This window comes from Oenanthe melanoleuca, chromosome 1A, assembly GCF_029582105.1.
Source record: "Oenanthe melanoleuca isolate GR-GAL-2019-014 chromosome 1A, OMel1.0, whole genome shotgun sequence".
Classification (NCBI taxonomy): domain Eukaryota; kingdom Metazoa; phylum Chordata; class Aves; order Passeriformes; family Muscicapidae; genus Oenanthe; species Oenanthe melanoleuca.
In genome coordinates, this window is record NC_079334.1 from 32,703,596 (window position 1) to 32,719,632 (window position 16,037).

A 16,037-nucleotide genomic window follows, 5' to 3' on the forward strand; every position below is an offset into this window, starting at 1 on the left:
AACTGTAAAGTAGAAACTTCACTCAAAAAACATGAAAAAGAGATATGAATAGAAAATGAAGCAATCATTTTTTAAATGTGACTAAGAATCACGGACTTACGAGGAAAAAAAAGGTGACAAAATAAGCTAAAGATATTTTAAAATCTGAAGTCCATTTCTCAAAACAGAAATCCATTTTGTTTATAAAAGTAATGTATTTTCTGAAAGTTCCTGCATTTCCATGCTTATTCTTAGAATTGAAGGTCAGAAGAGAAACCATGAACTCTTTTAGTATTTTCTAAATGCTTTAAAGTTCTTGTAATCATAATGCATCTATTACAATGAATACATATTACACTTGTGAAGGCCATATACTTCTAATATAACAGTTCTATTCCTGTATTCAGTTCACTTACTTCAAACACAATCAACCCCCAAAACCATTAAAATTCATCCAAGACTCACTTTCACGATTATCCAACCACAGAATGTACTTATGAACTGTGGGGGTTGGTATTATACATATACACAAGGTCTCTGAAGATTTCAAAGCATATTTAAATGAAATCTCCAAAATAAATACACAAAATATAACTGCAAGGAAATTCCAGCTTGTTTAGTTAAGGGTTTACGGGCCATGAGAAATAATAAAACCAAAGCAGAAAATAATTGGTTATCACTAACTAGCAAGCCAGTAATAAAGCACCAGAAGTTTATGCATTCATTTTGTAAGTACACCATGGTCCTTTGCCTCCAAATATTATATATGCTATCATAATGTACATCTTTTAAGTTGCCTATAGCAAAATGACAGCCAAGATTAGAAAACAGAAAGCTTTTTGGTTGTATTTGGAAGATGTCAGATGACATGTTTAAAGATGCATTAAGTCAGGCAATGCATTGAATTATATTTTCAGACACAATAAATTTCAAATTATCTTCATCCTACTGTGACATCATAACTGATACATGATTAAAAACTAAGAGATAAATGGAGAATTTAAAAAGTAATTACACATCTCAGTGCTAACTGTTTACTGTTTAACTGTTTTAAGGAATCTGACATTGCATGCATAGTAATACCAACAAGATGGAAAAGACAGGTAAAATTAATACTGTGCAATTCAAGTATCTTTATCAAGATCTAATATCTTAGATGCACTCTTTCTACCCTCACTCTGAGCAACATAAAAAAGCAGTTGCCATGTGCCAAGAAAGAGATGAACAACCTCTAACATCTCCACACATACAAACTGGAGGTGCTGTCACAGCTCATCCCCTTCAGAAAGATGAGACTGCACTATTCTATTTTAACATATTCATTCCTAAGTGTGTCCCCTTGTCTTCTTCATTTGCCCAAATAAAAACTAAATATTCAGTGCACACTATATATTGCCCACAGCTCAACTTCATAACTTAAGACTGCTTTGCAGCTCTTTTATTTTCAATCATCTAAATCATATCAATGAAATTTTAAGGAGAAAAACATTTATACTTCATCCATATTAACATATGTCCCTGACTGCATGTGGAAAGACAATCAAAAAAGATTAAGATTAATAAGCAGTGAGAAATTGAAGTCAAATGGGAACAGAAAAGCTTAATACACACTTTTTATCAGTTCTAAATTAGAAAATGTCAGCACAAATGAGCCAGACTAGCAGTGGCACAGCTAATAATGAATTTGTATCAACACAGAGGAAGAGCTGACAATGGGGAAAAGAGAACAAGGAAAAGAGAACCTTCACAGAAATGTGAAGTACGGAGATGCATGGAGATTTTTTGTTTTGGTTTGTTGTTGTTGTTGTTGTTGTTATTGTTGTTTTGGGGTTGTTTTTTTTTTGTTTTTGTTCTTTTTTTTTTTTAAGTAGAAGGACATAGTACATTTACTGACTTAACCATGTTCAAATTGCAATAAATTCCATAAATAAATTATTTTTTTTTTCCCAAGCCATAGCACTCCTGGCCCTGGGAACATTTCCCAAAATGCACTGGACAACTGAAAGCCATGTGAAATGCACATCTGAAACAACCCTCAAATGAAAAAGGTTTTTGGAGAAAAGACACTTTGTGTCTTTTGAAATGTGAAAGACAGTGAACAGCATTGAATGCCACAATAAGCCTATGAAGCTGCAATGATTCATTCAAACCAAAAACATTCTAGAGAAAATGCATATAATCCAGACATACCTTCTTGATGTCCAAGAATGAGAAAACCACACAGAACTGAAAGGTCAGTCTCTGTCCTGGCAATGCTCATGGCCACTAAAAAAAAAAACTTTTCTTCTCTCTCCTACAATAAGGGCAACCAAAAACGTTCTGGAATGTCCTTAGCTGACATTGAGGGAATGATGAGCTACTGTTATTAATGATACACAGCCCACATGTTTCATGGCTGAAACTATCTACACATACCCTTAAAGGGCAGAATGCAAATGTCCAGGGGGAGACATGAAAAATCTCATGAATGCTGTTATAAAATCAGTTATCCAGTAAATAACGCTCAGGTGACTCAGTAAATCAGGGCTGCGGAGCAGCAGAAGTTTCTGACAAGTAATTCCCACTTCTGTAAAACTGTTTGCAGGTTATCAGCTTTCTCTAAAAAATATGATGCAAGCTTGACAGGATGCACACATCTTTAAAAAGCATGAACTATATCTACACTGAGGCTCCTGATAAGCTAAACCAGTCACCTGGACTTTGGAAGAAATTTGTTTCACCCTCTCTCATTTTAACTCCAGATTCCTGGTCCCTGTAACAGAACTGAATTTCTGTCACTCCAAAATAAATGTCAAAAATTTTGTTGCAAATAAAACAGCCATCCTTTCTTTAGTTTACCTCTCCCATTGCCTTTGGGTTTGAGAATTTCCTTACACTGAACAAAGTCACTGGACTGATCTTTAGTTTTGAATGGGGCAAAGCGGAAGGTGACTGAAGAACAAAATGTGGAATCCAACTGACAAAAGGGAGATGGAGGTTAGCCTGACAAAGTAATTCACCTAAAGAACAGTTCTTTAGTGCAAACCTGAAAAGATTAGTTAACAATTCAGTTGCAAAATCCATCTTTCAAGACACTCATATGAAGGAGATTCTGCACAATGTTGCCAAGGCAACACAATGGAAGCTGAAGTCTGGGGACCACATCATGCTGCTTGAAGATCACATTAATAAACTCTTTCCTATACATGACTGTCTCAGAAGTAGTAGACTGAAATATATTCATCTGAGTACACTTACCCATGATTCATATTTTTTATACTGAATTCAAAGATATATTTGTGTTGTCTATACAGTCCTCTTAAAAGGTCTGTATAAGCATTATTAAAAAACTACGTTTAATTACCTAACAACAACCTAATAAAAATATTACCAACATAGCACTTGCATATTTCAGAGGTAAGATACAGATTAATAAAAATAGTAATTTAAAAAGTAATAGAGTACATTATTAATTATATTACAGAACTTGGAGAATTCCTACCAGAAAATTTTATCACACAGTTTCAGAATATCCAATACAATCTGCATATACTATAACCTTCTTTGTCAGCAGCCATAATGTATCAAGCACCATTTGATTTTTGATCTAATGCCTCCTGCAGACACCTACTCCTTACTGGATAAGGCAGCCTATTCCCATGAAAATAGAAAATGTACACAATTGTTTCATAGTTTTGCCTGCTAGTGAGCTGATACTCAGGAAATAGTAGATAACTCCTATCTGAAACTACTACATTTGCACACTCTGTAATTTTCATTTCCATAGTATTCAACTAAAAAAGTTCTATGAAAACATGTCTCTTGACTGAGATTTTACGCAAGTCATATTTTATCACTGAATTTTCAGCTTCAGCTCTGTTTCATCAGAATTTTCCTATACATCCTCAAAGACACAGTTTCAAAATGGTTTTTTTTTTTAAATATCAAGAGAAAAAAAACCTCTTTGTATCCTATACTTATTATGAAGAATTGGAAATCTGACTTACCGTTTTCTCAAAATGTCAAAAGTGATGCGGTAGAGTTTCATTTTTTAGCTAACGTGAAAGCAGATGAAGATGTTTAACACAAACTTTCAGAGCCTTCTGCCTCCACAGCTCATCACAACCCCCTGGCTGTTTCCCTTTTTTTTTTCATTCTAGAACTCAAAGCTAGCTCCAAAATCAAAGTTAGCAAAACTCACAATTCTTTGTCTGTTGAGGCCCCTCCCTCAGAATGAGGGTAGTCATACAGCAGATATAACCCAAACACCATTTAGACTACTTCAAATAAATTTGGCAAGGCTCCTTATAATATAATTACCTGGAACACTAAAACAGACCAACTGTATCATTTCTTGAAAACATAACATGTAAATAAGACCAAAAATTATCTCTCTGGGGGGGAAAAAAAAAAAACAAACAAAGAAAAAAAAACAAACTGTTTTCTGACACCAAATTTAAGTCTTATTGGATAGCTTGGGGCAGGATATTTGTCTTTCTCTATTTAATGTCTGCAAGACAGGAATAACTCTACTTATTTCATAGGGGTCTCAAACATATTAATTGCTTGTGTTTACACAACAACTTTGAAGATGAAAATTGCTATTGAAGTGCTAATTGTCAATATGTATAAATAAGCAAAAACTTAACACCTGCACAAACCCAAACAAACCTCTCCTCTCTCCAGGTACAGCTGAGCATAGGATCAGAAAATAACATTCTTTCATCCATTGCTATATCTCCAAAGAAAACAGCAAGTTCTTCCCAGTTCTCACTGCTTGAAATCGTTCTTGCCACTCATTGATCCTGTGACTTACACTTCACAGTTTGTAAGGTGTGACTACAATACTTGTAACACAAACAAACACTAACATTTCAAATGAGTACTATTGATGAAGATGTACTGACACAAAGCAGTTTTAAGCAATCAGCTTTTCCAGGTGTAGCTGCTTTGAAATCCCTTGATGGAAGCTTTTTTCTGTTTCAAAGTCCTGTTTCAATTCACAGTGATTTCAAATACACTCCATAAATCTATGTAAAACAAATGAAAGAAATACATGTTTCTTTCTCCATACTAATTTATTTCTAGCTATATATATATGGCAAAGAGGCCAAGAGATTTGAAAACACCTTACTAAACCTGAAGAAGGAAGTGGTTAACAGTATTTTATAGTAACACTTTTGTCAGCATTTTGTTTCCCTTAACTCATAGTCATTTCCATCTCCAAATGATGACTCAGTTCTAATCTCTACAAAATTCATCTTTTCCTTACCTTTCTCGTCATTAAAAAAGGAATAGAAATCATTCCATTATGCAAGAAACACTATTTACCCAGATACTTCTCCTCCTCCTCCATCTTCTGCTTTAGCCTCAGATGAAAGAGCCAACGTAACTACCTAAGATTTACAATTTTCAGGCAAAATTAAGATGCCAGAATTCCTCAGAGTTTTGTAATGCTCTTGTTTTGGAAGAATGCAGATAAATATCAGCTTAAGGAAAAAGAACCAATTTGTCAGACTAGCAAAGGTCAAAAGCATTTTCATATGTATAAGTAAGTCAGAAACTTTCAATTCGAGGTATAACAAAACAGCAATTTATAACTTCAGCTGCAACTAAGTGGAAAAAAAAAAGATAATTTGTTTTGTTATAAAAAAGATGCATTTTGAATACTTATTAGTTCTATGTAACACAGCTAATAGTCTCAACTTCCTCCTGATAGGAGTGATTAGGGATTTCTATTATGCCACTTTTTTTATTTTGGAGATAGTTCAGAAAATTGCTATTTCTGAATCTGTGGGTCCTTATTCTGTCATCAGTCACTAACCTTGCACATTTCTAACGAAGTAAACAGCCAGTTATCTACTCTGTAAAATATTTCACATTCAGTACATACACCTTTAACCTCATGCACTGAAATCCAATACTGTTTGGTTGAAATGGCTTTTCCAGCACAGTGATCCACTTTCAACATTTTGAAAAGTGACAGACAAGGATGAATGTGACAGAAGTGCTTGTTTTTTCACAGTTAATGGGATACATTTTGTATTCTGCTAAAGAGGTGAGTGAAGAGCAGAAGGGAAGACTTTTCACCCACAGCAATGACTGCTGTGCTCCAGGACCTGGGAGTCCTGGTGGATGACAAGGTGACCACGAGCACACAGTGTCCTTATGGCCAGGAGGGCCAGTGGCACTCTGGGGTGCATAGGGAAGAATGTGACCAGAAGGCTGAGCGAGGTGATCTTCCCCTTCTGCTCAGCCCCAGTGAGGCCAAATCCAGATCTTCTGTTCAATTCTCCACAGTTCAAGAAAAATAAGAAGCTGCTGGAAAGAGTCCAAGTAGCAAGTCCTACTAGGAAACCTGCTCCAGCTTTGGCTCCTCTCTCCATGGATCTATAGGTCCCTGCCAGGAGGCTGATCCAGCGTGGGCCTTCCACAGGGTCAACACTTGCTCTCAGGCACTCATTTGCTATGGCATGGGTCTCCTGCATGGGCTGCAGGTGGATCTCTGCTTCCTCATATCCCTCCATGGGCTGCAGGGGCACAGCTGCTTCACCCTCTTCTGCACCATGGGCTGCAGGGGAATCTCAGCTCTGGCACCTGGAGCACTCCTGCCCCTCTGCACTGACCTTGGTGTCAGCAGAGCTGCTCCTCTCGTGCTCTCACACCACTCTTCTTGGCCGCAATTTAAACCACGCAGTAACTTTATTTCCTTTTTCCCTTTTGAATATGTTATCATATATTTCCATGTTACCACCATTTCTAATTGGCCCAGCCTTGACCAACAGCACTTCCATCTTTGGAGCTGTCAGGGATTTGCCCTGCCAGACATGAAGGAAGCTTCTGGCAGCTTCTCACAGAAGGCACCCCTGTAGGTTTTCTTGGGAGGCATCCAGTATTTATATACATTGAAGAAGTGTTGGCCAGACTTCTCAGTGGTGCCCACTGACAGAACAAGAGACAACAGGCACAAACTAAAACCAGGATATTCCATCTGAGCCCAAAAAATATATATTTACTGTGAGGACAGTCAAACACTGGAACAGGCTGCCCAGAGAATCCCCATCCATGGAGATACTCAAAACTGGACAGGATCTCTGGGCAACACTCTCTCTGACCCTGCTTGAGAAGGGAGATTGAACTAAAAGAGCTCAAGAGGTCCTCATCAGCCTAATGACTCTGTGATTCTTACTTCCTTATACATTGAAATTCAGTTCTTTGATAGGAACTGAATCAGCAAATTTTTTTTCTTCAGACTGAAGGCCTCACTTTCATTTAACTGCTCACATTTCCACACAAATCACTTGGGTCTTCACTCTAATCAAATTATTAAATGCTCTCAGACAATGTATTTGAAATGACCTTAGTTCAATAAGTCACGGCACAATTTAATTTAAGAGCATGCCATGAATATACAAATCAAGAAACACCACTGTACTCTGAGTCTTGGTAGTCTCTGAAAAATGTCTAAACACACTCTTACCTGTATACAGTGTAAGCTCCATTATATCCATATGCTTAAGATCTCTCATGGATATTTATATACTTGAGATACATCTGAAAGAATACTGTAACATGAAACTTCTGCACTAAACATATGCAAAAGCTACAGCAATTTTATATGCAATATATATCTATATATCTGCATAGACAGATAAAAAACGTGCAAAATTACATACAGTAACGTTCATTATTGACAGCTCAGCAATTCATCAAAGACATTACTTGATCTTTTAGCCTTTTTCAGTTAATTTCTCATTCTGCATCATTCAGGCCTGCCTACAGACATTAGGATCATAGAGAACTGAATAAAATAGAGGTCTCTTGCCTTGTATTAATCAGTTAATCAGCAGATTAAATCCAGATTAAATACAAAATGAAACTACTTTTTTTTCCCCAGGACTTTTTCATTATTTATCTAAGATCGTATTCCGGGGTTTTTTTTTAATAAAAACAATGCATTTTAAGCCTCCTCAACTGATTTAATTCATAATACAGATGAACTAAACAGTTTCTCACTTTCACTCTAATCTTCTATAACTTCTATTTGATTTATCATAGGAGAACCTCAGAAGGTTTTTCTTTCTAGAGAAAGAGACCACACATCTCAAATCAATGATCCACAGAAAACACTAGAGGTATTTCTTGAGGGAAGGGAGAAAAGAAGTGAAAGAAGGAGGGAGCTTTTGTAATATATATCCATTGTTTAATCAGCAATAATGTATATAAGAAGCAAAATCAAAATTTAATCTTCTAATAGTGAATCCACAGTTATAAGGAGATACATTTGATCAAGTCTTAATCCAGGATTCAACTAGGATTTTTGCAGCTACCCAAAGACTGATAGTCTGATTCCTTCATTGCAGTGAAACAAATGGGAAACACTAAAATAATCACTAGAAGTTGGATGACATCCATATAGAACAGTATTAAAGACCAAGGAGTCTACTCTATGCAGCAGATTGTTTGTTTTTAATTACATAAATTATATATGCAAAAAACTTAGGTTTATACCTTAAATAGCAAACATTCTGTCACACAACAGTCACAAATGCAAACAACATAAAAACACACCTGGAAAAATACTGACACAAACTTCTTTTTTTGAACATGGATATCAGAAAATACCTTATTTTTTTCATATAGCTTTTACAAATGTCATGTTGTTCTAAAACTACTCTCAAGTCACTTTTCAGACCACAAAAAACATTCTTCCTGGTTGAATTTTTTTTTTTTTTTTGCATTTATTAAAATGTTCATGGAAAGAGAAAAAAAAAATTACCTTCAGGCTCAAGAAACAAGTCTGAAAATATTCTCCTCACTGTATTTTATAAAGGCTATTTTACACTACTCACCAGTTTGCCACCAGTGGTCCAAGACAGGCACCTTGAAGACTCTTTTTGACCATTCTAGCGTGTCCACATCACAGTGCTCACCAGCTACAAACATCGTTCTCAACCTTTAAATAAAAATAAAGTCTGTATCTTGATCTGGATGTGGAAAGGAAAACAAGACAATGAATACAGTAAGTGCCTCTGGCCACTGTCCCAGACCAAGTGAAAAGACAAAGGAGGACTTTCACTTTTTGTATTCTCTTTCCTACTAAGTAACAACTAGAATATCTGCAGTATTAATTTAAGCTACTTAATACTTCATCATGTAAAAGAAACTTTAATTTTGAACGTAAGGACCTTGGGAGACCAGAGGCAAGCAACTATAAGTTGAAGTAAAAAATAATCAAATGTTCTGCAGGTAGATATCTTTGTTAGCATTGCAGTACAATCTCCCACAGCCAGATGCTGTCATTGACATTTTGTTTCACTTTTTTCCTCAACGCATTTTGAATGAAGACAACTGCCGAACACACAGGACTTCACTCTTGTCCTTCAAAAGCAGACACAAACTGCACTGATTTTGTAAAACCAGTAGACTTGTGACCACAAAAGGAGAGAATTCTCAGATAATGTAGGCATGATACAAATTTCACTTCAGACGGATCTCATTTAGAAAGACTACGAGTTTAATCTTTCCATGGAAATGAAATCCAGAAAGAAAATTAAACAAACGCCAAGAACATATAAGACTTAGGGAAAAGTTATCTTGTTATCCCCTGAGTCAAAAGCAAAATTCCTCACTTTTGAATTGCCAGCTTTAATTATCAGATTTCATAACCTGCAGACTCAAGCTAAACTTTATGCTGTGAGAAGAAGAAAAATTAGCTCTTAGAAAAACTTGCAGCACAAAACCACCAGAAAGAGTATCAGAGCAAAGTGCCACAAGCCTAAGCATAAGAACTATAGAATTATTTTTTTCTCTCAAACAGTATAGCAAAACCATGGCTATGAAATGCCCCACTGAATGATTTTTTTAAAAAGCCCACTTAAAACTTCAAAGCATATCAGTCCACCTGTTACTGCAATCATCTATCCCTGTAATTCAGTTAATTGAGAAGAAAGGGCTTAAAGCCTCTCTGTTAAATAAATGTCCTCAGCTGTTCTGAAAACCTACATTCCTAACATGAAATTCAGCACAATCAAGCTTTTAGGTCCTATACAGGAGCCCACCAGAATGGACTTCAAATATCACCTAACATATAGGGGACAGATCAATGTTCCTAATGGTGCTGAAGCAATAAATATTGTTCAACATTTTGGTGTCACTCCAAGCACAGAAGAAACCACATAGCCAAACTATTTCCAAAAGCTTAAATGTTCATATGGGTAATAATCTGAGCTTCACTTTTCCAAATTAAAAGATTTTGGAAGAATTTTTTTTTTTAAATTCTGGAATGCACAGTTTGGGCAGTGAGGTTCTAGCAAAGAAAAACCTCTATCTGCATGATTTTAAATAAACTTTTCTTCTAAAAATACAGCAATGAAGATTCATTTGCACCTCTTAATATTAACTGAAAATAAAGAATTCTTACTAATTTTTAATGCATCTGGAGACCACATACACACACACATATATTTATTTATTTATTTAAACATGTGCAATTAAAAAAAATATTTTCAGATGTTCTGATTTTTCTCCATTGATGTGTTTATTCATTTCCCTCCCTGAACAGATTTTATACGAGAATCCAAGTACTGGAGGTTTTGGTGACAGAGTCAAGAGAGACAGAACACAACTGCAGCTCAGCTCCCAAAAGGTTCTTCACGAGCACAGTTCAGGACTCCATCACAAGGTGTTGATCCCCATGTGATCAACAGCAGCACAGAGGAGGGGGCAGCAGACAGAACTCCATTACGTACTTTGACTGTCATAAATTCTGGGTCTTAATCACATATGCTCTTAGCAGCATGTGTGAAATGTCAATTCTACAAAAAAATATTTCCTTCTAACAGTTTTGAATTTGCTACTTTAATTTCACATCCCCTTGTTCCTGCATTATAAGACAGATAATGGAAGTTTCTTATCTACTTTATATTCATTATTTCTGCACAGTTTATATTCAGTCTCGTATTTCTTTCTAAAGTCCATAATTATCCAGTACCAGATGAACAACATAGAATCTCTAAATGGTCTTGATATAAAATTGCAGAATATTCTTAACTGACCAAAAGTCAATCAAGCACAGCAGACTATGGGGCACAAATGGCAAATTATTACTTGTATGTTAATCTCAACTGCTGAGCTGTTGCCCCATTTCATGCAAAACCATCACTTGTCAATTGTCTGGAAATTAGAACAATCCAGCTCACAACAACTATGTCAACTATAGGATGAAGTGGGATTCCAAATATGGGAAGAGTTAATGGCTTGGTATTATGGAGCTACCTTCTGAAGAGAAGAATGAATTCAAAGAACTGAATGGAACGTGCTCACGGAATTTGGATGTTACTTGTTTATCGAACACAACAGGCAGCAATGCTCAGCAGTGCTGGATGTTATCAAAAGCTATGTCTTTAGATCTCTATAAATATGTCGTTTAACACTGCTTTTGACCAACAGTATTAAAAACTAAACATCTGTTTTACTTTAAGCTGTGTTTAAGACATAGGCGATATTCTGTTTCAAAAGCAAAAATTTCAAAGAGCAAAGATTTTTTGGATCTTACTGGAGCAAAGAATTGGCTCCAGTAGACAGAAGGAATTTAAAGCATACACACTAGAACCTTTGAAAACCTCATATATAATTTTTACAGCAGCCAGTGATACCACAAACGTCAGTTCTTAACAGAAATTTATTTAACTTATATTATTTCAAAAGAACACAAGTTTGTTTATAATTCAATTTACTCACGTAAATCGAATACTCCCTTAGGTATGGAAGCTGCCATTGCCTACCACCTCTTTATCAGTAACTATCTTTTTTAAAGTGACATTGACCTTTACCATGTATTTAGCAGAACTTTTCAGAAATAAAATGTACCATGGTAGAAACCTCTTTCAGGACTGCATTCCTGGATGCAGCCTCTAAAGTAAGGATCGATTTTAGTGTATGTAGCAGAAAGACAATTTAAAGGTTTTTTACCATGTAACAAAGAAGAAAATATCATAGATCAAGTAAATGAACTAAAAGTTAGACTGCTTTCAAACTGAATCAGATGGAATTCACTTTACCTTGAATAGAAAAGTCTATCCAAGTAGCACCCAAATCCAAGTATTTTCCTAAAATGGAAATTTTAATCACCTGATAGACTTTCTTAACAACTGTACCTACTAGACATTAAATGCTGCATTAGAGGGTTTAATAAAGAGACAGCACATCTCAGTGAATGACATGGTCCAAAGCTGAGTGAATTATGAGACAACTAAAGGTGCAGACAAGTAGAGAAGCTCATTTGATATGATTCAATAGGAATGATTAAATACCTCTTTACATCTGTGGCAACTGATACTGCAAGGAGACTCATCTAGAATTCTTATTTGCCTAGAAAATGTGACAACTTACAAAGCAGGTTAGCAGATTTCCCACCAAATGTATACTCAAATGACAAAGTAATTGCCTAAGAAGTGCCAAGGAACAGCAATTAAATTTTCTAGCATCTGAATCATTTTCTTGTCAATAAACATCATAGGACAATAGTGCATTAGTGTCTCAGATGAGCTTGTTTCTTATTTCAAGGAGGAGTAAGGATTGATGACAGCAGTCAAAACAGATGGAAGAAATTAATGATAAGCTTATAATGAATACCTCAGGAATAAATCCAGCTTACTAATAATAAACTTGAGCAATTAAGATTGTGGAGTTCTAATGAAGCTACACGGCTTTGCATCTTCCCCTTCTCTTTGAACAAGGGTGATTAATAGATGTACTTGTGAATGAAAACTGCCTATACAGTCTGACATAGTCCCTGTGTGATGCTGAGCAAATCATTCAGCTTCAAGATTAGATGTGGTCCAAAGCCACGTATGTTTTATTTTTAGAATCTTTACCATAAGATACAGGAACTTGGTCTGTAGAAGTATTAAACACTCACAGATAGAAGTTACTGTTAGAAGCATTTCATAAATATAATGCTCATGCAATACTACAATCTTTGAAACAGTGGTATTTCAGTGGGTCAGATTAGATATTCAAAACTAACAGAAGACTTTATCCTTAATCTCTGTGTCTCAGCTTCCCATCTACAAAATACAGATAATACCACTCTCTCACCTCACAGGGGATTTATGAGGATGAACTCAGTCAAGACTTTGAAGCATGCTGATAGTATAAACTCCTTAAAAGCAGTACAAGACAGCAAATAGCTCTTTGGACACACACATAATCATAAACAATAACAAAGTTTTGGGGAAGCAACCAAAACATTGACGATTTCTGATTAAACAAACACTAAAGATTCTATGCACTTAACAAAATGAGAGGTTATGTGTAAAAACAGTATGGGATGACATAATCCAAGACTGTATTACCAAGTATAAGCATAGGGGAGTAAAGTAAAAGCTGGGAGAGGAATCACTCAGTAAAAGTTCTTAACATTAGAGTCATAGACTTTCTTAACAGCTTTCATCTCCTCAAAACTATCAGTAGAAATTTACAAGCAAATATGTGTACACCTAGATTTTCAAGAAAAGATTAAAATGACACTCTACAGAGGTGGGGAAAACCCCAGATTACTCTGTTATTCTTAGTTCATGCAGCTTGTTTCTGGAAAAAACTGCTTCCAGTGTATCCTTACTTCACCTTTTCAGTGAGTACTGCTTTCCCAGGGCTGCCTCAGGGTCCTGCTGACGGATTGCTCTAATTGCAGTTGGTGAAGTAAAGAAGGCAGCTACTTCATGCTCTGCTAGCACACGGAAATAGGCACCAGCATCTGGCGTTCCCACAGGCTTCCCCTATGGAGAGAATAATTTAAAATGTCACAGGATAAAAATACCTCATAATTCCTTGACAGTTCAAGGCTTGAGCATGTAACGGTAGTGGTAACACAGCAACAGAAGTATTTTCAAGTAAGACTTCAAAGGAGGTTTTGTTAAAAATAATAATACTGTGAGCGTATTCACTTGTAGAAATAAATTCACAAGCTTTGGGAACCAATCCTTACATGAACGCAGCACATACTAGTTACTACTTAAAAAATTAGGACAAATGGACATGCAAATGAAAAGACACACACAAAGATAAGCTATTTCTGTGCTGTTGTACCAGCAGCAGTCATGTCTGTATCCACCCTGAGACACAGTTCAGAAAACAGCCACACTTCTGAACAAGGAGCCTCTGGACACAGTGGTACTACAGCTATATCCCCATGCGTAGATAGCTTTTTTTTACCCAGAAATTTTTTCAAATCTGGAAAAGTTCTCACTTAGCTGCGTAAAACTGGCTTTTATGAACCTTTATGCTACCCCACGTGAAGCCTGGAGAGATCCTGAAGGGCCCATATTCTGTTTTAGTCTGCTACCAGACTGTGATCTGGTTTGGGGTTGGGTTTTTCTTGAGCTAAAGGGCATAGTCAAGAGAATTGTAACAGAAGTAATCATATATAACAAATTTTTCAATGCTAAGAAATCTTAATAAAAAATAATCAAGAATATTTTTCTGTGATGTTGAAAATATGAAAAGCAGTCAGCACAGAATCATATAGCCACAATCTTACTGTATGCATAATTACCACAGTGCAGGAACTGCTCCATACATATTCTGAAATTAAAAGGTGATGCTAATGTAGAATGAGTTTTAGTTCCACCAGTATCACCATAACCTTTTCACAAGAAAGGCCACACTTAGAAGATGAACTTTGACAGAGTACAAAAGTCAAAAGAAACACTCTTTCTACTGCATCCAGCTGGGCCTGAACAGTGGCAAGGGCACTGGTGAACCATTAATCAGATTCAAAGAACAGGCAAGGCTGGATATGTACCAGTGGTTTTGCAGCCCTATGGTGAGATACTGCTCCTGGTGAGAGGTGTTTCAAAAAGAGGAGCACTATAAAATATTTTTTTAAAAAAGACAAAACAGAATGCACAATTGAAAGGTCATTTTTTAAAAAGGATTAAGCAGGCACTGAGAAACAAATGGAGAGAAAATAAATGAAAAAAGAACAGTTCCCAGCCCAAGAAACAGAGTAGTATAACCAACATCAAAACCCTTCTTTTTGCAATTATCCTATCCTTAATTACCAAAAAGAAATACAAAATTATGCTTGCTGAAAAAGTGAGTTACATCAGTTACATCCTTTTGCCTGTCAGATAACACACAGTACCCAAAGAAAAATCTTTTATCAGACTTTCTTGAAGCCATCACCCTTGCAGACTTCTCCATCACAGCTTTCATGTGCTCATCAGTATTTGTTCATGAACCTGATTGTTCAAGTTGATGCTCTCTCCCTGTAATGTCCAGTGTACCTGCAGATCTGCAGGCACATGGTTAAGTGTTCAAGCCCACATCACTAAAGCCAAAACAACTGGCCTCAGACTCTGAAAAATGCCAAATTTTCACAGCTTCTCATTAAGTAACTATGTACTTGAACTGGTACCAATCATCTTGGACACCAAAACACCTAACTGTGAAGCAAGTTGAAATTGGTCAGTCTGACAGTAATAAAGTAGACTATTACCTTTAACCAAATGTAAGTATTCAGACCCCTTAAAAGGGCTATGTCCAGCCCTGAGCACACCCACTCCCTTCCAGATCCCACTTCATACCTGATGTCTGTCTGAGCTATGTCACAGACCTGCCTGTGCCTCAAACTTCCAGCAAGCCTGAGCCTGAGTGTATCTTCCACACAAACTGTTAAACCTTCAGGAGCGCTTGGGTAAACATGCAGGACTCTGACAGGTGGTTATTTATGTCACAGGTAAGCTTAAAACAGTTTAGTTTTGGAGTTATCAGTCCCAGATATAGGAGAAAACCAAGTAAAACACAAAGAGTAGAAAGCAGAGAAAATTCCCTTGACAGGTGATAATTACTAATACTAATTCAGGAAAAAAATATTGGCACAAGTGGAAAATATTCTTACTGGTCCTGCAGAAAAACTTCCCAAGTGTCTGGAAGCTGTTCAGAGTTTAGCAAATGCATAAACAAAAATGGACAAAATACGTGAGACTGAAATGATTAATGGCTCAAACATTTTTAAAACCACTGAAGGACTTTGCCCACTGCAGCAAAGTGTGCAAAGAAGCTCATCTGTGACC

The 16,037-nt window shown here is 36.2% G+C and overlaps 1 protein-coding gene across 2 annotated transcripts in view; it reads right to left on the reverse strand.

The window, feature by feature from the left end:
* The window catches only part of ACSS3 (acyl-CoA synthetase short chain family member 3), a 63,036-nt gene that overhangs the window by 25,991 nt on the left and 21,008 nt on the right, over positions 1-16,037 (reverse strand). For both annotated transcript variants that reach the window (XM_056515370.1, XM_056515375.1), the window contains exons 8-9: positions 13,588-13,739; positions 8,811-8,914 (exon numbers count right to left, since the gene is read on the reverse strand). In XM_056515370.1, coding sequence (XP_056371345.1) covers positions 8,811-8,914; positions 13,588-13,739 — 256 coding nt within the window. The remainder of the gene's footprint in view (positions 1-8,810; positions 8,915-13,587; positions 13,740-16,037) is intronic.